The sequence below is a fragment of the Sarcophilus harrisii genome, chromosome 4 (assembly GCF_902635505.1).
Source record: "Sarcophilus harrisii chromosome 4, mSarHar1.11, whole genome shotgun sequence".
NCBI classification, from domain to species: domain Eukaryota; kingdom Metazoa; phylum Chordata; class Mammalia; order Dasyuromorphia; family Dasyuridae; genus Sarcophilus; species Sarcophilus harrisii.
In genome coordinates this window covers 360,117,382-360,141,475 of record NC_045429.1, presented here as the reverse complement: position 1 = coordinate 360,141,475, position 24,094 = coordinate 360,117,382, and the positions used below count along the sequence as shown (strand labels likewise).

Genomic DNA, 24,094 nt, shown 5'->3' with positions numbered 1-24,094 from the left:
AAACATTCGTGCACATACAGGTCCCTTTCCCTTCTTTATAATCTCTTTGGGATATAATCCCAGTAGTAACACTGCTGGATCAAAGGGTATGCACAGTTTGATAACTTTTTGAGCATAGTTCCAAACTACTCTCCAAAATGGTTGGATTCGTTCACAACTCCACCAACAATGCATCAATGTCCCAGTTTTCCCGCATCCCCTCCAACAATCATCATTATTTTTTCCTGTCATCTTAGCCAATCTGACAGGTGTGTAGTGGTATCTTAGAGTTGTCTTAATTTGCATTTCTCTGATTAATAATGACTTGGAGCATCTTTTCATATGACTAGAAATAGTTTCAATTTCTTCATCTGAGAATTGTCTGTTCATATCCTTTGACCATTTTTCAATTGGAGAATGGCTTGATTTTTTATAAATTAGAGTTAATTCTCTATATATTTTGGAAATGAGGCCTTTATCAGAACCTTTGACTGTAAAAATATTTTCCCAGTTTATTGCTTCCCTTCTAATCTTGTCTGCATTAGTTTTGTTTGTACAAAAACTTTTCAGTTTGGTATAATCGAAATTTTCTATTTTGTGATCAGTAATGATCTCTAGTTCTGCTTTGGTCATAAAGACCTTCCCCTTCCACAGGTCTGAGAGGTAAACTATCCTATGTTCCTCTAATTTATTAATAATTTCATTCTTTATGCCTAGGTCATGAACCCATTTTGACCTTATCTTGGTGTACGGCGTTAAGTATGGATCAATGCCTAGTTTCTGCCATATTAGTTTCCAATTTTCCCAGCAATTTTTATCAAACAGTAAGTTCTTATCCCAAAAGCTGGGATCTTTGGGTTTGTCAAAGACTAGGTTGCTATATTTGTTGACTGTTTTATCCCTTGAACCTAATCTATTCCACTGATCAACTAATCTATTCCTTAGCCAATACCAAATAGTTTTGGTAACTGCTGCTCTATAATATAATTTTAGATCTGGTACAGCTAAGCCACCATCATTTGATTTTTTTTTCATTAATTCCCTTGAAATTCTTGACCTTTTGTTTTTCCATATGAACTTTGTTGTTATTTTTTCTAGGTCATTAAAATAGTTTTTTGGGAGTCTGATTGGTATAGCGCTAAATAAATAGATTAGTTTAGGTAATATTGTCATCTTTATTATATTTGCTCGCCCTATCCAAGAGCATTTAATATTTTTCCAATTGGTTAGATCAGACTTAATTTGTGTGAAAAGTGGTCTGTAATTTTGCTCATAAAGTTTCTGATTTTCCCTTGGCAGATAGATTCCTAAATATTTTATATTATCAGTAGTTACTTTAAATGGAATTTCTCTTTGTAACTCTGACTGTTGGATTTTGTTAGTGATATATAAGAATGCTGATGACTTATGTGGGTTTATTTTATAACCAGCAACTTTGCTAAAGTTGTGGATTATTTCTAATAACTTTTTAGCAGAATCTCTGGGGTTCTCTAAGTATACCATCATGTCATCGGCAAAGAGTGATAATTTGGTTTCCTCATTGCCTATTCTTATCCCTTTAATCTCTTTCTCAGCTCTTATTGCTAAAGCTAGCATTTCTAATACAATATTAAATAGTAACGGTGATAGTGGGCAACCTTGTGAAACTGGCATTTTTAAACCTAAGTGTAAAATTTAAATTTATCTCTATTAAGTTTCATCTTATACAACCCAACATTCAAAGTTAGTGAAATTTTTAAAATCCTAACACTGTCATTTGTCATAACTCAAAAATTATTAATTAATTAACTCTCCTAGCTTTCAATCACCTGTAATTTTGATTGATCTATCATCTATTTTTTTATTCAAATCATTTTTATTAAGAAATGTCAAGATAAGACTCTATGAGATGTCCCAGCATAAGATCTGAAATATGGGGACTATGGAAGCCAGAAATTTCTATAGAGAAATATTTGTTGTTGAGACCTTTCAGATATGGGGTTCAGAGGCATATTTCAAGACTAGAACCACCCTCTAATATGTTTCTTTCTCTCTTTCAGTTCCAGTGTCTCGTCCTCTTCTCACCTTCAGTGCAACTGGGATGCAGACTGTGGTGGGGAATGTGGTGGAGTTACGATGTGAAGTCCTCAGAGGTTCTGCTCCAATCTTCTATCAGTTTTATCATAAGGGTTTAATCTTAGAGACTATCTTGGCGCCCTTTGGAGGCATAGTGTCCTTTAACCTCTCTGTGACAATTGAACATTCTGGGAATTACTCCTGTAAGGCCAACAATAGTTTCAGTAGTCAACTCAGTGAAATTCTGGAACTCTCCATCTTAGGTAAGTTACAAATCCTGGATCCATCCCAGAATCCCCAAAATGTAGAAAACAAGAAAACAAACAAAAAAACACTTCCTATCATGCTGTCAAGTCAGTGCTTTCTGAGAATGAGCCACGCTGGATATTTCATAGTACATGGAAAAAGTGTATGTTCTTACACTCCAGAAATTTTGTTCAAATTGATGTCTCTTTTTTGCCTAGACCCCACAGGGAGGAGCTTACTCATCATGGGAATCATGTTGTCCCTTCTTGGCATCCTGAGTCTTACTGCTGTTGTCCTTCTGATTTACTTCAAGCTCAAGAGGAAATCAGGTCTGTAGTCCCTATGATTACTATCTGTTTAAGATAATAAAAATATTTTGTTGTTGAGGCCTATACACTAGAACAATAGTCTTTAAAGTTGAACCTGGAAGCTATTGGACTACTGGGTTTTGATCCCAAGGAAAGCCTAAGGGATTTTATAATCAACTAATTAGAAGGGGAAGATGTAAACAACCTTCTCTGCCATAGCTAATTGTGGAGCTTGTCTCCAACATAATTACACTTAATCTCAGTCTCCAACATATTTTCATTCTGTTCCATCTTCCCTTGTACAAGTTACCTGCTTCACCCTTCTGATCCTGGTGTGTGCTTCATAGATAGATAAATAAGAAAAAGAAAGAAAGAAAGAAAGAAAGAAAGAAAGAAAGAAAGAAAGAAAGAAAGAAAGAAAGAAAGAAAGAAAGAAAGAAAGAAAGAAAGAAAGAAGAAGGAAAGAAGGAAGAGAGGGAGGGAGGGAGGGAGAGAGGAAGGAAGGAAGGAAGGAAGGAAGGAAGGAAGGAAGGAAGGAAGGAAGGAAGGAAAGAAGGGAGGGAGGAAGGAAGGAAGGAAGGAAGGAAGGAAGGAAGGAAGGAAGGAAGGAAGGAAGGGAGGGAGGGAGGGAGGGAGGGAGGGAGGAAGGAAGGAAGGAAGGAAGGGAGGAAGGAAGGGAGGAAGGAATTCAAATTTAGTTCTTCTGACTCCAAATCTATCATCCTTTCCCCTGCACCATCTTCTTCATGGCATTTCATTACCATTTTAGATATTACTTGTGCAAATGTGGGCAAAACACAATCAATCACAGACTCAGTTTCCTAAAACCTGTGAAATGGGCATAAATAAGGATTAAGATATATAATATATAGTGAAAAGTATTTTCCAAAACTTAAATCTCTTTGTCAATATCAGTCATGTTGTGATTATGAATATAACAATAAGTAATTAGTATTTATACAATAAGTAATTTTAGTATTTTTTTAAAAATAGAATCTCTGTGAACCATAGGGTAATGTAGTTAAAGAGAATAAACAATCAAGAAAACTGGGTCACTGTCCTAGGACTATGTGATACTAACTTAGTATGTTATTAATTGTCTCATTAGTTTATATGATATTGCACAATTTGCTTAATCTCTGAAACTCTTTCTCAGTTACTTTCATGTTTTATTAAATAGAAAAATAATACTCACTCCATCGTGCCTGTCTCAAAGATTTTTTTGTTTTTACTTGTTTGCTTTTGTTTGGGGGGGGAGAAATAAATGAGGTGGTAGATATAAAAACATTTTAGAAATCTGAAACACAAAATAACGGTTCAAAAATTATTTCTCAACTTAATCTGCCAGTAGAATGAGTAAAATTGGAACTTTCCCCTAAAATATTTTCTAACCTACACTGAAACTGAAGAGAACTAATGAATCAGACTCAATAACCAGGCCAATAATCCCAAGCTTAGTCTTAACTAATAAGAAAATCCTCTAGTTATCACAGAAGGCTTGCCCTAATATTGCAAAAATCATGTAATATCAGATTTAGAAGAAATCATGCATCTGGTCCAACTCATAGTTGATGAAAAAAAATCCTATCAAAACATACTCAACAAGTGACCAAGCAACCTTTGCTTGGGAAACCATCTACTTCCTGAGGTAGCCCAAAGCACTGTTGGATGGGTCAATTTATTTATTTATTTATTCATTCATTCATTCATTCATTTTTCCTGAGGCGATTGGGGTTAAGCGACTTGTCGAGGGTCACACAGCTAGAAAGTGTTGTGTCTGAGACCAGATTTGAACACAGGTCCTCCTGACTTCAGGGCTGATATTCTATTCACTGCAACACCTAGCTTCCCTGGGTGGTTCAATTTATGAGGAAGGTTTTCTTCACTTAAGAATAAAACTTCTTCTACCCATTTCTACTGATTTTTCTTTGTAGAATACAACAAAACAAGTTGTTCAGTACTTCAAGGCAGCTATCATAGTCTCCCCAACATAAACATCTCTCCTATCAACCAGATCTTTCTTTGGCATAGGTTTGTTTGAGTTGCCTCACCATTCTAGAAGCTGTTCTCTGGACTCTCTCAAGTTTTCCTAAACTGTGGTGCCCCAAATTAGGCTAGGACTAACCCAGAACAGAAGACAGATGGAGGATCATCAACTTTTTCCTAAAAATTGTGCCACTCTCTAATTTACCCCAAGATCACATTCACAGTTTTAGCTGTCCTTTGCCTCAGAATGTGCCTGAAATACACTTTTTAAAAAACCCAAATTTTTCCCCAATAAACTATCAAACAATATTTAGTGCAGTTTGTATTTGTAAAGTTAATTTCTTTTTTCTTTATTATGAATGTAGTAACACTGACAAACATTCTAAGAAGCAACAAAGAACAAAAAGCAGATTATATTTGATACTAGAGGCAATAATATGGAATTTTTGAAGTTTTTTAGGTATTGGAAAAGGTATCGTCACTTTATTGAAAGAAAACAATAAATCATACTGTGATTAAAAATAAAGTGAAAGAAGAATATACCTAGTTTGCTACATAATTTAAAAGTTCACAAAAGATTAATTGCAAAACAGCAATAACAATGTTATACAACTATATTAAACACACAGGATACACACACACACACACACACACACAGAGTTACATAATAAATAATGTGCCATGATAGGCAGAACCAAGATGACAGAGAAATGGAAGGAAGTCACTCATCCTTTTCCCCAAACTGCTCCAAATTCCTTTAAATAATTACTCAAAACAAATCTTAAAGCATCAGAACACCTAAAAAAACAATGTAGAGCACATTCCAGTCAAAGAGAGTTTGGAAGGCCAGAAGAAAAGGTCTATGACACCAGGGTGGGAGTTCAGCATGCAGCCCTAGTGCAAGCTGCACCAGCACAGTCTCAGCCCCATGCCAATAAAATAGAAATGTATCAGAAATTACATCTGAATCAATGTCAGTATGGCAGTTTCCAGACCTCTCAGTCCAGAGATGCCAAAGAAGACTTGGAAAATCAGCAAAAAAGGTCTGTGCAACAGGGTGAAAGTCCAGTGTGTAGTCCCAGCACAGGCCATATTAGTGCAGTCACATTCCCACCATGGTCCCAGTGCCAGCACTCCCAAAGCAGAACTTTAGCACATTAGATCTTTCACTAAAATGAAGGGGGGGGCATATCTAACAATTTCAGGGCAGAAAAGAGGGCTTTTGGTCAAATATGAAAATAAAATGGAACAGTGTACTTTTTACCCTGGAAATAGAGCCCTACTTTAGCAAATAGTTAAGAACCAAGAAACAGACTAGGAGCAGAATCTACTAAAGTTAAATAAAGGCATGGGTAGCAATCCTGATCTTAGATCAAGCAAAATCAAAAATACATCTAATTAAAAGGGATGAGGAAGAAAATTACATTTTGCTACAAATTATGATAGATAATAAAGAAATATCAATACTAAATATATATATGTTCCAAATGGCACATCATCCAAAATCCTAGAGGAGCAGTTAAGAGAGTTGCAAGAAGAAATAGATAACAAGACTATACTAATGGGGTATCTCAATTTCCCTTAATCTAACCACAAAATAAATAAGAAAGAAGATAAGGTGGAGAATAGAATTTTAGAAAAGTTAAATGTGATAGACCTTTGGAGAAAATTGAATGGAGATAGATAGGAATATACCTTTTTCTCAGTGGTATATGGTATCTATACAAAAATTGATAATGTATTAGGATATTAAAACCTCACAATAAAATGCAGAAAGGCAGAAGTAGTAAATGCATCCTTTTTAGATCATGATGCAATAAAAATTACATGTGATAAAGGGCCAGGGGAAAATAAATCAAAAATTAATTGGAAACTAAATAATGTAATCCTAAAGAATGAGTGGGTGAAACAACAAATCATAGAAACAATCAATAACATAAGAATAACAGGTTAACACAAGATTTAACAGTTTCTAAATTAAAGGAACAGAGAGATTAAAATATAATATTCTGGAGAGCAATGGGAATAGGATTACAGCCAAAATCACCTACCCAGCAAAACTGAGCATAATCATTCAGAGGAAAACACATTTAATGAAATAAAGGGTTTTCAAGCATTCTTGATGAAAAGATCAGAGCTGAATAGAAAATCTAATTTTCTTTTTCCTTTTGTTGAGGCAATTGGGGTTAAGTGACTTGCCTAGGGTCACATAGCTAGGAAATGTTAAGTGTCTGAGACCAGATTGGAAGTCAGGTTCTCCCAGCTTCCACTGCACCACCTACCTGCCCCTGAAAATCTGATTTTCAAATACAAGACTCAGGAAAAGCATAAGGAGGTAATTAGGAAAGTGCTATCATAAGGCATTTAATAAAGTTTGTCTGTTTACATTTCTCTGTGAAAAGAAGATACTTGGAACTCATTATAACTTTATTATGGTAGTTAGAATATAGATAGATAGAGGGCAGAGGTTTGTGAGTTAAATATCTGATATCTACTAGATATTATAACTAATAATATATTTTTTAAGATGAAATTAGGAGGTGAAAGAGAAATGTACTCTGAAAAAGGGAAAAGAAGAAGTGAAATGGTATAAATTATCTGCCATAAAAAAAGAGGCAAGCTTTTACAGTGGATGGGAAAAGGGAAAGGAGAGAAGGAATGAGACAGCTCTCATCAGAATTGACTCAAAGAGGAAATAAATGCACACTCAATATGGGTATACAAATCCATTTTACCCTGCAGAAAAATAGGAGGGGAATGAGATATGAGAAGGGGGGAGAGTGATAAAAGAAAGAGCATAATGGGGGAAGGGATGGTTAATAGCAAAATATTTTTGAGGAAAGATAGGGTGAAAGGAGAGAGAATAAATGGGGAGAAAATATAATTAACAATGGTAATTATAAAAAGAGTTTTGAAACAAGTTTCTCTGATAAGGCATCATTTTCCGAACATAAAGGGAACTGAGTCAAATTTATAACCAAAAAAAGTTATGTTCTAATTGATAAATGATCAAAAGATATGATCTGTGCCCAAAGTTCTATAAATTTTGATATAAATAAAATAACCCTTTGACCTAACAATACCACTACTAGGCAAGAACATCAAAAGAGATTCAAAATAGAAATGTAAATGACCTATATATACCAAAAAATATTTATAGCTGCTCTCTTCTCAGAACAAAAAATGTTGGAAATTGAGGGGATTCCTATTAATTGGGGAATGGCTGAATAAATTGTGGTATGTGTTTATGATGGAATATTATTGTTCTATGGGAAATGATGAGCAGGATGCTTTCAGAAAAAAAAAAACTTGGAAAGTTCTTCATGAATGCAAGAAAAGCATAAATATACTTTATACAAAGTAATAGCAATGTTCTGGGATGACTGGCTGTAAATGACTTTGCTATTCTTAGCAGTACAATGATCCATGACTTCTCTGAAGTACTTATGATGAAAAATCCTATCCATGCCCAGAGAAGGAATTGAGTGTGTCTGAATACAGATTGAAACTTTCTCTCTCAAACTTTATTTTTCTTGAGGTTTTTTAAAAATTAGGATGGGAGTTGTTATCTTTCAAAACATGACTTTTATGAAGAGAAAAAGAAAATAATATTCATATACCTTGCATGCTATGCAGGCCACATGCTTTAGCAAAATTAAAAGTGGATTCCCTATTAATAGAAAATTTTTTAAAACGTTCTGGATTTTTAAGCATTCTTAAGGAAATATGTAAATATAATTCTTACTTTAAGTTGGGGATTAGAAAATGTATGATAAAGTTACTTCTAGTTGTAATTCTGATTCTATTATACTGCTTATTAGAAATAGAATGGTGAACTAAAGCATGGAAGTGAAGAAAAAAAAACTAATGTGCTAAGATCCACACTGATTTCTTACCAGCTTTTTAAAGTAAAAGATACATTCTCTATAATTTGAAATGTAAGGGCTACACCATTAAAATCTCAAAAACATGTCCAGGCATGTACTTTAAACTAACCAACAAATGTGGAAAGTCATCAGAATAAAAATAGTAAGGTGAATTAATGGCACTTTATTTCTTGGCAAAATCTCAATCCTTCAGATTGCAGTATACTTTATGACTAATCTAAGAATGGTTGCATCAATCTCTCAATCAATGGCACTTATGAAGCTTATTTAGCTGAGGAATGATATGGTCAGACTTGATTTTAGGAATCTCAATTAGTTGTGATAATAGGGAAGATAGAGGAGAGAAACTAGATTGGAGGGAGGGGGGAATTAGGAATCCATTTGAATAATTTAAGCAAGAGCTAATGAGAGTTTGGATTATTTTTGCTTCTAATGTGCCTGATGAAAAAGGAATGAATGTGAGAGATGTTGAGGATAGAGATCAATGAAATTTGAAAACTTTCTAGATATGTCTGAGGAAGGAGACTGAAGAATCAAGCATGACTCCTTAGTTGTGCCTCTGGGTAAGTGGTAGAATGATAGTACCCTCAAGGGATTTAAGAAATTTAGGGTGAAGGAGGGAAGGATAATGAGTTCTATTTTTCACATTTGAAATGCATATGAGGGATTCAGATGTACAGCAGGCATTTGGAGGTATAGGAATCAAATGCAGAAGAGAAATAAAGTGGAAATTATCTTCTTAGAGATCCTAATTGAATTTATGTGTTAATGATGTCACCAAGAAAAATAATACAAAGAAAGACAAAGAGAGAGCTCAGGATGGGGTCCACAGAGGTGCAAGTGATAGAAATTAATTATTTTACAAGCAGACTGAGAAAGATCCTACAGAATCCAGGCAGGAATGAACCATAAGATATTGCTATCATAAAACTCCAGGGAAGACAATATAAAGGAGAGATGGTCAAATGTTGCACAGAGGTCAAGTAGTATGTGGACTAAAGAAAAGTTTATTGGGTTTAGTATAAAAAGATCTTTGGGAGACCTCAGAGAAAGAAATCTCAATTGCATGATAAAGTTGAAAACCAAATAGCATACCACTGAGAAACAAAAAGGTGAACGGAAAGTGCAAGGAACATAGCTTTATTTCGAAATTTGTCTATGAAAGGAAGAGGTGACACAGGATTATAGCTTGAAAAAATAGTAGGATAAAATGAAGATTTTGTTTTGGCTTTTGATTCTTTTGTTTTTAAGATGGATGAAGTATGGTTGTGTTTTTAGGAAATGAGCTAGGAGCCCATAGATAGGAGCCAAGAATGAAATTTGGGTAGAGTGAGCAAGCAAAAAGATAATCTTCTAAGAAAGACATCATGAGCTTGGATCAAAGGTACAAGTAGAGAAATTGATGTTGGAAAGAAATATTATTTATTTCTTTGAGACTGAAATATAAAAATCATGAGGAATAATGATGAGGTCATTTGATGTATTTTTCAAGGAAGAAAGTTTGTTACCTATGACATGTTTCTGTGTCAGATTTATGATAAATTTCCTTAACTCTTCTATGTTCTATAATCTAATCAGTATAGTCTGTTTCTGTTCGTTCTTCCATTTGGTCTTCATCCAAATGATTTCCATCATTCTTTACTACTCATATTTCTCACATGATCATATAGTGCAACTCTCCAGATGCCATTTCTTCTACCTTCTTCTCTTTTGAACAAGGCATTTTTGATACAGTGCACTTAGGAGTCTCATTTCACCAAGTTTCAGTAAGATCTATGAGATCAAATTTGACACTTGCATTAGGACTTCTAGCTTCTCTTACTTATGGCCTGAAGTTTATACATTTGGGTAAGGATATTTCAAACAATGGCTTTGATATTGGCTCATTTATTGGATTTTTATCTCCTTTGAACTTCCAAATGCTATTGTACATCTCTCTATGGCATATAGCCAATATTTAGGTCTTAAAAAAAAACCTTTCCCCCTCTCTTTCATTTTAAAATTCTTTTGCTTTGATTAGTGAAATGCTAGATACCACTTCTTGTTAGAGGGTGTTCATCCCTGGTTCTCTTTATTGCCCAGCTCCTTACAAAATCCTTTTGAATGCTCAGTTCATGTGCCACCTCCTCAAGGTAAGTTTACCTGTTTCTCTTCTGCTACAAGTAAACTCTTCCTTCTCAACTTTTCCTAGAGTACTATATTTGTACCTCTTACTTTTCACAGAATATTTTCTACTTTTGATCACATCTACCCACATATATTTCTATCTTCTTATTCCAAGTAGAATGTAAAGCTACTGAGAGCAGAAACAATTTTTTAAAATAAATTTATATCTTCATCCATTACCTGTGTGTGTGTGTGTACATAGTTTTATCAGTGTCAAATGAAGTATACATGATTAAATTTTGAATTCAACAAGTATGTACTGAATGAATGAATGCTATATGACTAGATGATAGTAGATACAAGGAGGTGACTAAAATTTTTAAAATCAGAATGTTAGAACTAGAAGTATTTTCAAGATCATTTAGTTTTACCTAATTTGTTTTTCAGGTAAAAGAACTTAGGAAAGAAGGGAAATAAACAACTAAGATAACAGAATACATAGCTAGTAGCAAAACCAGGATAAGACAACAGATCTCAGAAATAATCAATCTCTGCCCATTGAGAATTTACAGCATTATTATAAAGACAAGATTTAAGACTATGAAATAATACAAAATTGTCATTCTAAATGTAAGCTAATAATTTATACTACACCCTTGTCAAAATACAGTGAGTTAACAAAAGAAATAATAGTTTCTGACTACAGATACATGGACTCTCAGAAATGGAAGAAGGAAAGGAAGGAAAGAAGGAAGGATGGAACAGAGGGGAGAGAATGAAGAAGGAAGGAAGAAAGGAAGGAAGGAAGGAAGAGAGGGAGAGAGAAAACTGTTATTTCATTCTTCTGCTAATATGCTGTTCCCTTAATTTGCTTTTCAGGAAGAAGTCCTGTCTCTAAGCCTTCTAGGTGAGGTCTCTATCTCTTCTGTTATTCTCATTTTCTGGGCATCCACATTGCAAAAATGAATAATTGGGTTTAGTCACTGTCATCTGTCTCTTAGACTAGATGTGTCCAGGTTCTGTTTTCCCTATGTTATATTAGACAAAAACAATTCTCTGACCACTGTCATTGCCTATAGCCCTAACTTAGTATCTTGGCTATCCAGTTACTGCTCTATTTAGACCTCATGTTAATATCATGCTTGTTTAAATATTTAACTTACCGACTTGTTTGATGATATACATGTGTCTCTGTGTTCTCTAATTCTGTCCATGTCAGAGTCCTAGGCTAAGATTATATATAAGCCTTTAGGTGACTTACTCTAAGTTTGTCTAACTTGTTCTACTCTCATTTCAAAAACAATACAGAAAAAGTTCAATCAATGCTTTTTTCACATACTTCTTATAAAGATAAAGATAATTGAGTCATCCAGACAATCAGAGTGACCAAAATTTGCATCAGAGAATCACATTCTCTGGGGCTTGAGTCCAGGCCACCATAGTTTATTATCTAGTTTATTCTTCCTTTTAGCTATTTCATAACAGGTGTTTCTCCTGTAAGGTTCCATACAAACCACCTCATGAACTGTTCAGAGCTCTTGGTTTCTTATTTCCTTCCCTGTTCCTCTTACCCCATTCTTTTTTTCTCAGTGTTCTCTTCCTAAGTCAGTCACATTTGGTGTTTTCATTGTCCCAAGGTATATCATGTGTTTCTGTGTCTCACAGGGACCTACCTATCACAGACCCTCAAGAATCTGGCCACTCAAATTCAATCACCCCAGTGGAGCTTCAGCCAATATATGCCAATGGTAAAGTCTTTTCCTATTGGAATAGGGTTCCAGGGTAAGCACATGAAGACAGGAAGGAGAAGAAAATAAACATATACATACATATAGATAGGTAGATATACCCATACATATCTATGCATATACATATATACATATATATATATATATATATATATCTCCAACTATAAACCAAATACTATACTAAGGGTTTCTTATAGATATTATCTTTTTTGATTTTCACAACCACCAAGCAAGATAAGGGCTCTTATCCTCATTTGACATTGATGAAACTGAAACAAGCAGAGATTGAGTGGCTTTCCCAAGGTCACATGGCTAATAAGTGTCTTAGTTTGCATTTGAACTCAGGTCTTTCTAATTACAGGCCCAGCATTCCATCCATTGAGCCATCTAGCTGGCTCCTAAGAAGAAAGGGGTAAAGACAGAAATAAACAAAAAGAAGAATATGGAGAAGAGAGAGACAGTCATCCAAAGACAGAAAAACACACACATACACATACACAGATAAAGAGACAGAGAGACCAAAAGAGACAAAGACACACAGAGAGACAGAGACAGAGAGAGAGAAAGACACAGAGAGACAGAGAAAGAGAAAAAGAGACAGACAAAGAAGACAGAGACAAACATAGAGAAAGAGAGACAGAGACAGAGAGAAACAAAGACACAAAGAGAGAGGCAGAAAGAGACAAAGACAGAGACAGATAGGCAGAAACAGTGACAGAGACAGACAAAGATAGAAAGAGTGAGAAATAGAGACAGAGTCAAAAACAGAGAGACACAGAGAGAAATAGAGAGACAAAGAAACAGAAACAGAGACCAAGAGACAGAAAGGGACAAAGACACACACAGAGACAGAGAGACAAAGACACAAAGAGAGAGACAGAGTCAGAGAGACAGACAGAAAGAGAGACAGAGACAGACAAAAAGACACAGAGACAAAAACAGAAAGATAGACAGAGACAATGACAGAGACAGACACAGAGACAGACACAAAGAGAGAGAAAGACAGACAGAAGAAAGAGACAGAGACAAAGAAAGAGAGAAATAGAGACAGAGAGAGACAAAGAGTCAGAGACAAAAAACACAAAGAGAGAGACAGAAACAGAGAGGCAGACAGTGACAGAGACAGAGGGAGAAGAGAGACAGAAACACACAGAGAGAAACCAAGACTGAGAGTAAGACCAAGACCGAGAGGCAGAGAGAGAGACAGAGACAGAGAGACAGAGAGAGAGAAGGAGAAAGGGAAGGAGGAAGGAAGGGAGAGAGGGAGAGAGACAGACAGACAGAGAGGCAGAGACAGAGAAAGGAAGAGAAAGAGAGAGAGAAAGAGAGAAAGAGAGAGAAAGAGAGAGAGAGAGAGAGAGAGAGAGAGAGAGAGAGAGAGAGAGAGAGAGAGAGAAGGAGCGAGGGAAAGGGGAGAGAAGCAGAAAGATTCCCCTTAGCTCAGTCATTCACAAAAGATCACAAGTAGAAAGTGTATTGGTTCTGGAGCTAGGGGACCTGCTTGGCCCTGCTATTTTCTGTCTGAACCAAAATCACAAGCTCCTTGAACTTGGGTTTACTAAAGTTTAAGATGAGGAAGTTGCTTTATGTGGTTTCTGAATTTTTTTGACTCAATCTATGATCTTATGACTCCTTCAGAATCATGAAGGGAAATATTGAATAAGAGATGAATGAGAAGAAGATTCAGTGGTTTGAAACTATATCCAGGATCTCCTATAAAACTTTCTCTTATCTTCCAGTGACTCCATTCATTGAGAACGTGGTCTATTCTGAAGTATGGAATATGAAGCAGGGAAAAATAAATAGAGGTAAGACACTGGTCAGTAATTATAATTCAGAATCATATCTTTCCTAGGATTTATGACATGTGTCAATGAATTGTGATAACTCAAAATGGATTGGTCTTCTTTGTAAGGCAATGAATTCCCATTACTAGAAAGATTTCAGCAGAGACTAAATAGCCAGTTGTAGTGGCTGAAGGTATTCATACATAAAACAGTAGGTTAGATGAATCACTTTTGCCTCCAGCACCTAAAATTTTTATGAGTAATGATTGTTGAACATATCTCCAAAAGTAGATATACGCTTGGAATTTAATGCTCGTTTTTTTTTTTTTTACAATCACTCTAATGGCACCCATTCCTAGGAGGGCTATCCTTCAACCTGGTTGTCATTTTCTAATAAAGCCTGTGACTGTGTAATTCACTTTCTTTATACCCTCTCCTAATCAATCAGTCCTTAGACTGATTCCCAGACATTCCCAAATGCATGGCACCATCTGAAAATGTATCCTTGGTCACCATAGTGTTTCCTTTCCTTGCTGCATGGAGTAAATCTATTTGAATACAGTCATAGAATCAACTGACTATCCTGATAGCATCTGTTCCCTACCCATGTTCTAAACCACAGAAATGTATAATCTGGAAGGCATAGTCACCCACTATGAGCTAGTAAATGAGTATATAAATGAATAAAAAGGCATTTATCAAGAACTTATAATGGGTCAGGCACTGTGCTGAATATTGGAGATACAAATACAATCAGGATCATTCCTTGGAACCTGTTCAGAGTTACCTTCCTTAGTCCAGTGACCATGTAGGAATTTGGGGGTCTATTCCCAATAATCCAGTGATACAACACTAAGAAAAATGGACATTTGTGCATAGTATAGCAAATCCTGAATGATCCCTTATGTTAGAAACATATATGACACAGATTCAGCTATCAAAAACAAAAACAAAAACAAAAAAACATAGAATCCAGAGGAATTGGACATTTCTGGCCAGAAGTAGGCTCCACTCTTCTATAGGAAGAGGGAGCACTAGGTAAAGAAGCAAGCCAAGCTTTCTGCTCTTAGTTCATTACAATTCCCTTCCTTCAGACAATGAATTGGTCAATTCTCTTCTGGGTTACTGTAATGTCCTGACCTAACTTTTTAGTATTTCTCACATTCATTATTGCGTGCCCCATAACAATGAAAAGTGGATGAGGAATGGTGCAATCAAAAAAAAGAAAGAAAGAAAATTTCCAGCTTTCCTATGTGGATGAGTAACGAACCTTTTCTGTAAACTCTCTTCCCCTTGTGAAACATGGAGTTAAATAGGCAAGCTGCCCCTGGGCTGCTGGTTACTCTTTCTGCTTTCTGTTTACTTTCTTGAGATGGTAATTAAAACCACTCTTAAATTGAACATATCCAGATTTGGATGTAACCTTGTGAGTTGGAGAGTTCTGGAGGTCCTATGTCCAATAAGCAGAGTATCCTGGTGACAGAGAAAGACTAGCCAATAAGAAGATTGGACCACCCATGGCCATTTTATCAGCATGCATCTCCTAAGCTGTTTGGACAGTATAGAATCAAGGCAAAATGTAAAATTCATGGAGCAGGAGGTAGAGGGCAAAAATGGGAGAAAGTGAGACTGCATGCCTTAACAGCTCAACTTTGTCCCAAATAGCAAAATGGGGCCCTAATTTTTTTTAGCCTAGAGAAAAAGTAAAACCCTAGACCCAGTTTAGTTCTGCTTTTTGTAAAGTTTTTTTTTAAGTTCCTAAGAGATGATAATTAAAGAATTCTATCTTTTAACTGGACTCAGCCCAAAGCCAGAAGAAAAGCCTAGGAGTGGGAACACCAAAATTAAGTCATATTTATCTAACCCACAAAAGAAATTAAAACTCTTAGGGCAGTATAAATATAACTTTAAAGAACAGAATTCACATTAGAACTAATTTCTGCCTCACTGGGACAGAAAGGAGACAATTCTTCACTAGCTGGTACCCGTTCTCCCAAATGAAAAGTCAACAACTTTCCCATAACTCCCATTCTGAACACTAAAAACCAGAGACAGATGGAGCCATACTAAGAGCTCAGTTAGTAGACCCATAGGCTTTTGCACCTCATTGCTTAGTTCCCCAAGCTTGTCTCCTCTTTCAGTTTCTATTGTATCCCTTGTGTATTTAAATTAAGTGAATAAGCATTTAATAAAAGTCTACATTGTGTCAAAATCTGTATTAATCCCTGCAGATACAAAGAAAAACAAATAACTATGTACAAACAAGGAATAAACAAGATAAAATGGAGCTTTGCTAATCCTTCTGCTGCTTCTACTATCTACTAGCCCACCAACTATTGCTACAATCAACTGCCCAGCACCAATGAGGACATCCTGTAATTTCAAAACACCAAATATTTTTAGCACTGTCATTATGTGACCAGACAAAGGCCATTAAGTTCTCATATGCCCAGCCATATAAGGAAGGACAATTCTGAGCATGGTCCTTTGGATGACCCTTGTTAGACAAATTCAAAGGAAGGTCAGTCCTTGTTCTCAAGGAGTTTTCATTTGCGAGAGAGGTGGAGGAGTATGATGATCCAGAAAAGGCAAAGTTATAGGTATGACAAGCATAATGATAAGGTAATCAAGTGATGAACCTTTTCCATAGCATTAATAGAATTGATTTCATTACTGTTACAAGCATGAGTGGTAGAACATGTGAAAAAAGAAGTGGGAGACAACTGCTGCCAATGGGGCAGGAAGATGGTGTTGTGGAGAGGCTGGGATTTGCAGTGAACTCTCACTAATTAGCATAAGCCTAAATCAAATGCTAGAGATCAAATTGGAAGAGTGAGGGTGTACCAGATGGCACAGCAGGAAGATTATATTCTCATGTGGCTAGTGACTAGCTGTTTTCCAGGTACATATTACTGGACACATTCTGAGAGGCAATATTAAGAGTGGAACATTAGCCTAACCTTCTCTCTTTCCTTACTTCCTTTGGAATCTTTTGGGAGGAGATATAAACACATCTTTGACTAACTTCTCTTCCTGATTTTATCTCTGAAAAATTGCTCTTACTTGGGATCTGGCTATTTCTCTTGAGTATCCAATTTCTATTGTACATACTGAGAATACAACTTCCTTAGAGTCCCTTTTTATATAAGAGGAATTATATTAAATTTTATATAAAAATTAATAAATATAATATATAAGAGGAACTATTAGGCAAATTAAGAACCATAAAACTTGTAGACACTTTCTATAAAAAGTTGCTGACCATCATTAGTGGAGTTGTGAAATGATTCAACCATTCTGAAGGAAAAACTTGGAACTATGTCCAAAGGGATATAAAACTGCATATCTTTTGATCTAGCAGTGTCTCTATTGGGTCTGTATCCTAAAAAGATTATAAAAGAGGGGGAAAGACTTGAGCAATATACATGAGCAAAAAATGTTTGTAATAGCCCTTTTTGTAATGTCAAGGAACTAAAAATTGATTGAAGACCCATCAGTTGGAAAATGACTGAATAAGTTATGGTATATGAATGTAATAGGACATTATTGTTCTATAAGAAATAATGAGCAGGCTGATTTCAGAAAAGTCTGGAAAGACTAACATGAACTGATGCTGAGTGAAATGAGCTGAACCAAGAGAATATTGTACACAGTAACAAGAAGATTATATGATTATCAACTGTGATGAACTTGACTCTTTTCAACCATGGGGTGATTCAAGACAGTTCCAAGACCTGGAATGGAAAATGTCATCTGTATCTAGAAAGAGAACTATAGAGAGTGAATGTGGATTGCATTATGTTTTCAATTTTGCTGTTATTTGCTTGCTTGTTTTTTCCTCATGGGTTTTTCTCCTTCTGATCTGATTTTTCCTGTACATGGCAAATATGGAAATATATTTAAAAGAATTGCCCATCTTAACCTATATCAGATTGCTTGTTGTCTTGGAAATGGGAGGTAAGGAAGGGATGGAAAAAATTGGAACACAAAATTTTACAGGGATGAGTGTTGAAAGCTATCTTTGCATATATTTTAAGAAATTAAACACTACTGGGAAAAAAGAAAGCTGCTGACTATTGGAGATTATCACATTAAGAGAGCAATAACAAGCATTTTTAGCAACTAGAAAAGGTTTCTATCAAGTTCTCGTGATCATAAAAACAAGAAGCAAATACCTAAAGCAACTATTCTTTTCACATTCCTTAGGTGAGGTCTAAGGGAAGAGATCAAAAGATCACTGCATTCCCAGTGCAAAGTAAGACTTTATGAATTTGTAGAGTTTTAGAGAGATTTAACAAAAGACAAGAATTAAATGACAGAAGAAAAAGAAAGCTGACTTAATTAGAACTTAAAGATATAGGAGAGAAAGAAAAATCAATGTAGAGGGGGGCAATGAGGGCACAGTGGTTGTGGTACTAAGACTGAATTATGAGGCGTGGGTTCTTTGTGGGAAGGTCATTTCATACAATTCAACACTTCTTTTCTCTCCACAGTCAACAACTCAGTGACCCCTCCAGAGGACAAGGTGAGTCATATTTCCTACTCCTGTGGCACTTCTCTCTTTATCCTCCATGACCTCATCTATTTTTTTTTCTCTCCCAGTACTCCTCGGTGACATATTCTGAAGTCAAGACATATAGCCCTAGTATTCCAACATGGAAAGATGGGGCCATTGATAAAAATCATGAAGATGTTACAGAAAATTATGAAAATGTCCTGCTCTCCTGACCTAGACTCTAGACCCATTGGATTTTTCAGGGATCTTCAATTTATGTCACCTATCTGTTTTCCCCTCTGATACTCTTTCTTCATTTACTCTGAGGTGAAGCTGGCACATACTTTATTCAGAGTAGACTTAGCAAGAGGCACCAGTGCTCTGGATAACATGTGCTCATAGGGAAATAGAAATAATTAAAGAATCAAATAAAGTCCATTCCCCCTAAAACACCTCAAGAACAGAAGAAACTGTGCAAAATTATCACCACAAAAAAATGGACCAAAAAGAATCTACATTAAAATGCTCTAGTTGTTAAATCAATTAGTCATATCTGACTCTTCATGACCCCATTTGGAGTTTTGTTAGCAAAGTTTGTCATTTCCTTCTCCATTATATTTTACAAATGAGGCAAAAAGGGTTAAGTGACTTCCTTGGGGTCACACAATTAATAAGTGTCTAAGGCCAGATTTAAACTCAGATCTTCCTGACTCCAATCTTAGCACTCTATCCACTTTACCACCTAGCTGCCCTTAATATACTCTACGCATTAAAAAAAATGAAGAAGTGAAAAAAAAAAACAGAAGCATGTTGCCTTTGTTAAAAATATAAAATTCATTTAGAGTTGAAATGAGAAATTGAAGTAGAATCTATTATATTTCAGCTGAATACAAAAAAGCTAGAGATGGCAAACAGGATTTCAAACAAGGCAACAGCCAAAATGGGAATGGTTAGAAGAGGTAAATAGGTAAACCATATTATGGTCAAGGACACTACAGATGACAAAATAATATCAGTGATAAACTCATATGCATCAAAATATACACCTTCTAAATACTTAAAGGGAAAAAAATCAACTGAATTATTGGAAATACTAGAAAGAAATACAGTAAATGCTGACAACTTTAATGTGATATCTCAGATGTAGACAAATACAACAGAAAAATAAATAAATCATGTTCAGCAATGTACATCTCATTCTACACATTGAGTCCATCACCTCTCTACCAAGCAGTGGCTAGCATTCTTTGTCATCATTTTTTTGGAATCATTGTTGATCATTGTGCTGATCAAAGTTCTTAAGTATTTCAAAGTTACTCATCCTCACAATGCTGTGATTATGTAATTTGTTCTGCTCATCTCACTGTTTCAGTTCATAGAAATCTTTCCAGTTGCATCTGACATGCTCATTTTGTTATGTTTTATGAAATAATAATTCTGTTACATTCATATACTGTTATTTGTTCAGTTTTTTCCTAATTGCTCATTCCCTTAGTTTTCAGGTTTTCATCCCTACAAAAAAAAAAGCTGCTCTAAATATTTTTGGTTTTGTGGTTTATTATTTTCCTTTTTTTGATATCTTTGGTATGGGCCTAGCATGAGTGGATCAGAGGATTCATAGTTTACTGAGTTGGGGGTGGGGGGGATAGTTCCATATTGCTTTCTGAAATGGTCTGGACCAATTGACAGGTCCATCATTAAGGATAGAAATATTGTTATTTTTTAAAATCCCAACAATGTGTTTGTTTAAAAATATGTATTTGACATATCGTATGTCTTAGGAGTATTGTCTCTGGGGTCACTAGTATTTAAGTATCAAAATGGAATTTTTAGTCCAGATCCTATGACTCCAGAGACAATATTCTACTATATCACACTCTGCCTCTAATGCAGGTTACAAGTAGACCCATCCAGGGTGAAGGTCTAGGAATACTTCCTAAGAAATAGAGCTATTCAAAATCATAATTGACTATCTTAGGAGGTAATGCCTCTCCTTATAAGAGATCTTTAAGTGAAAAATTCAATTATCATTTATTGAGTACAGTGTAGATAGGATTTTTTTACTATGATTTGGACTTGATGACCTTTAATATTCCTGCCAAATCAAATATTCTGTGACTAAATGACTCCTTCCACTTAGACAACTGGGTGATGCAGTTGATAGAGAGCTAGGCATGGAATCAGGAAGCCTTGAATTCAAATGAAGTCACAGGCATTTACTAGCTGTGTGACAACAGGCAAGTCATTTCACCTCTTTTTAATTCAGTTTCCTCTAACTACCAGTGGGATGATAATACCATAGGATTATTTTGAAGATTAAATGAGATGGTTTTTATAGAACACTTAGAGTGCCTACTGTACTGTAGACACTATATAAGTGCTTATTTCTTTTCCTTCCTTATTCCAGTCAAAGAAATTGTATGCATACATTGGCAAAAGCAGTATGGTAGTCAATATGGAGTATTAGAAAGCCAATTGGATTTGGAATCAATGAACTGGAGTTCAAATTCCAACTCATATTTAATATCATTATGATCTTTGAAAAATCTCTCTCAGGCTCAATTTTCTCCTTTGTAAAATGTGTTGGTTGCACTAGATTATCCTGGCATCAGATTATTTTTGAAGGTCCCTTTCAACTTTAAGTCCTATGGTTCTGTAAAATAACTCTTTGTCTTCTATGTCTGAATCACCCAAGGACTAGAGTCCACTTTCCTCTTGTGGAATGCCCTCTCCACTAATACCAGCCAAGTGATATCTCCCCTTTTCTTATATACGTCTCCTCAAAGTCTTCATCATTTAGGAATTATTTCCTTATTAAAACTCCTACTGCTTCTCAAAATTAACATATTAACCAATATGTGTTTACTGAGTACCTATTCAATATATGTGGGGGAAAGGATAGGGAGTACACAAATTTGTTTGATTTATGTTTAGGAAATCATGAATCTGTTTCTGCCCTCATTCAGTTAATTATCTATTTTCAAAGACAGGATATACATAGAAGGTATGGGAAACTCCTCCAACCACCTCTTACCATATAACATAAGAGATATGTATTACATTCCTTTGATTCTTTGTATATATTCATTTTGTGAGTGTTATGGCTTCTTCATGGGTTTGCTTATGTCTTTTCTTTCCCAAAGACCCTACAGAAATTTGAAACAAAGAATTAAAACAATTGGGATAGAGAGTAATGACTGAAGCAGTGCCTCCACTCAAATTATTTTATTTTTCTCTTTTTCTATTTCCTATTCATTTACATAGTAAACTAAAATGCATATTGAAGTTGAAAAAACTAAGGAGAATCAGAGTCAGTCCTGGGTAGTTTGTTAAAAGTACTGACTTTAAAAGATGATGACTGGGTGCAATTGGGAAACCAAATTTTAATTTGTCATTTAAAGGATTTCTTAACATAAATCAGATAAAATCTGAATATAGAGACAAGCCCTGATGAGAACATGAAGTTGAAATTTTGTAAATTGATTAAATCCTTGATGGTGAATTTCTGTCATTCCTGCTACTGGAGAGGCTGAATTTGGGGGCTCTCCCGAATTTGGGAGTTCTTGGCTGAGTTTGGCATTAATTGGGTCAGCCCCCAGAATTAGAAGGCCACCAGGTTGCCTAAGGAGAGGTGAATTATCCCAGCTTAGAAACAGAGCAGATCAAAAACTCTCATTCTAATAAGAATGGGATTAGATCCCTCAGTGTCACTTGTACTTTCAGGCTGGACAATATAAGTAGACATTCTTTGAAAAATTGAATGAAATTAAATCTTAGAATGTCTACTTACCCAAGGGACTCTTGTGTTTAAAAGAAATGGACTCGATGGGTGGGCAATTTTTAGGGAGTTAATTCTTGCTGCAGACAAGGACCTGAGAATTGACAGATATTTGGCGGGAGAAAAGCAACTGAGGATTTCCACTATCTAGGGGTATTAATCACTTGCCTTCTTAAAATTATTGTACCTTAACTCTCTAGGCTTCAAGATTGTTATGATATAATAAAGACATGAAATAAAATCCAGCCAACAATTTATTTAGCAAAGCATGTGGTTGCAGAAACAATTTGTACCCAAGGCTTTAAGTCAGCTCAAGATTCACAGGCTCATAGCTTTTTGGCTTTTATACAATTTTTACATAGAACAAGTACATTTTACATAATACAAATATGAATACATTAGCCAAGCTATGACTAGATCAGGTCACATGCTGATGTCTTAAGGTGAAGAGGATAATTCACAGAAAATATCTGAAGGAAACAAAACTCAATGATCAAAGGCAAAGCTTATAGTCACAAAATGGAGGGCTACTCATAAAATAAGTCACTTTGGTTTAATAATTACAATTTCTCCTTCAGACCTAAGAATCAAAGAGCCTACCAGTTACCTAGGGAAAAAAAAAATTGATGTAGGCAGAGACATTGAAGGTGGGAGTAAACTAATTAAAATAGATGAATAAAGAAATCCAATATAGCTGTGTTTTTAAAGGCATTAAGCCCTTTGGCAGTATTCATGATCTTCAGGAGTCTAGCAAGCACCTTTTGTTCATTTCACAAGCAACTGTGTATGGAGCAGGGCAGATATGTGGAGGTTTTATTTTGATGACCCCCAGGTTCCAGGTCAACTTGTACAGATTCTCTAAGTAATGTTGTTAAAGCCCGCTAGTGGCAAATCTTGGCATAATTTAGAAAAAACATAACACATCTCCTCAGATCATCCTTCTATTGTATCCAGGGCCATCTCTAGTGATCCTGATTTATATCTGACCACAAGACCCAGATGGCTCTGGAGGGAAACTGTGAGGCAGGTGACTTTGCATAGCCCTCCCTCATTTAAATCCAATTCACTTGCATATCATGGTATCACCTCCCTAATGTCAAGATCCTCTTTGAGAATAAAGAACAAATAAAAGTTCATGTGGTTTAAAAAAAAAAAAAAGCAAACCCAAGTTCAGATCTTATGTATCTATTCCTATTAACAGAGCTATAAAAGTAATACTAAGTTAGGAATTCATAATTTACCTGGAACATCAGATAATTTCAGTTTTTACATACACTTGTTCTTTTTATCTCTCCCCAAATTTTGTATCTGATTTGATCAATCCATAAACAGTCTAAAGGAAGAATCTTGAAAAGATCCATAAAAACCTGACTTGGAAAAAAAAATAAGTTCTTCTATCTCATAATATTATCAAAGACTTAAAAATTAGAAAATGATTTCAATTTCCTTACAACTATGAATGTAATTTTTTATGTAAAATCTGTTAAATGTCTGGGCTAACTCTCTGGAGGGTCTCAGGATCAGTCAGAGCCAGGATCAGTCAAAGTCCTTGATCTTTAGGAGGAGAAGTGAAGGAGGCAGGCAAGCTGCCACTTGGCTCATTAAAGATGAATCCTGAACTCTCCCGAATTTGGGAGCCTGAAGTCCTCTCTCCTCAACTGCTGCATCAGAGAGACTCTGATCTCTTTCCCCAAACCCTCCAATCCTTATCTATGATTA

General features: G+C 35.4%; 1 protein-coding gene across 2 annotated transcripts in view; it reads left to right on the top strand.

Moving 5' to 3' along the window:
- LOC100933071 (Fc receptor-like protein 2) overlaps window positions 1–19,214 on the top strand; it is a 45,105-nt gene extending 25,891 nt beyond the window's left edge. Inside the window, exons 7-13 of one of the 2 annotated variants that reach the window (XM_023504029.2) lie at window positions 2,019–2,297; window positions 2,499–2,609; window positions 11,447–11,474; window positions 12,233–12,315; window positions 14,055–14,123; window positions 18,596–18,627; window positions 18,705–19,214. In XM_023504029.2, coding sequence (XP_023359797.1) covers window positions 2,019–2,297; window positions 2,499–2,609; window positions 11,447–11,474; window positions 12,233–12,315; window positions 14,055–14,123; window positions 18,596–18,627; window positions 18,705–18,830 — 728 coding nt within the window. In that variant the 3' untranslated portion in view covers window positions 18,831–19,214. Of the gene's footprint in view, window positions 1–2,018; window positions 2,610–11,446; window positions 11,475–12,232; window positions 12,316–14,054; window positions 14,124–18,595; window positions 18,628–18,704 lie in introns of both variants that reach the window. The other variant, XM_031966821.1, reaches the window with a different exon arrangement.
- Window positions 19,215–24,094: the final 4,880 nt, after the last annotated feature.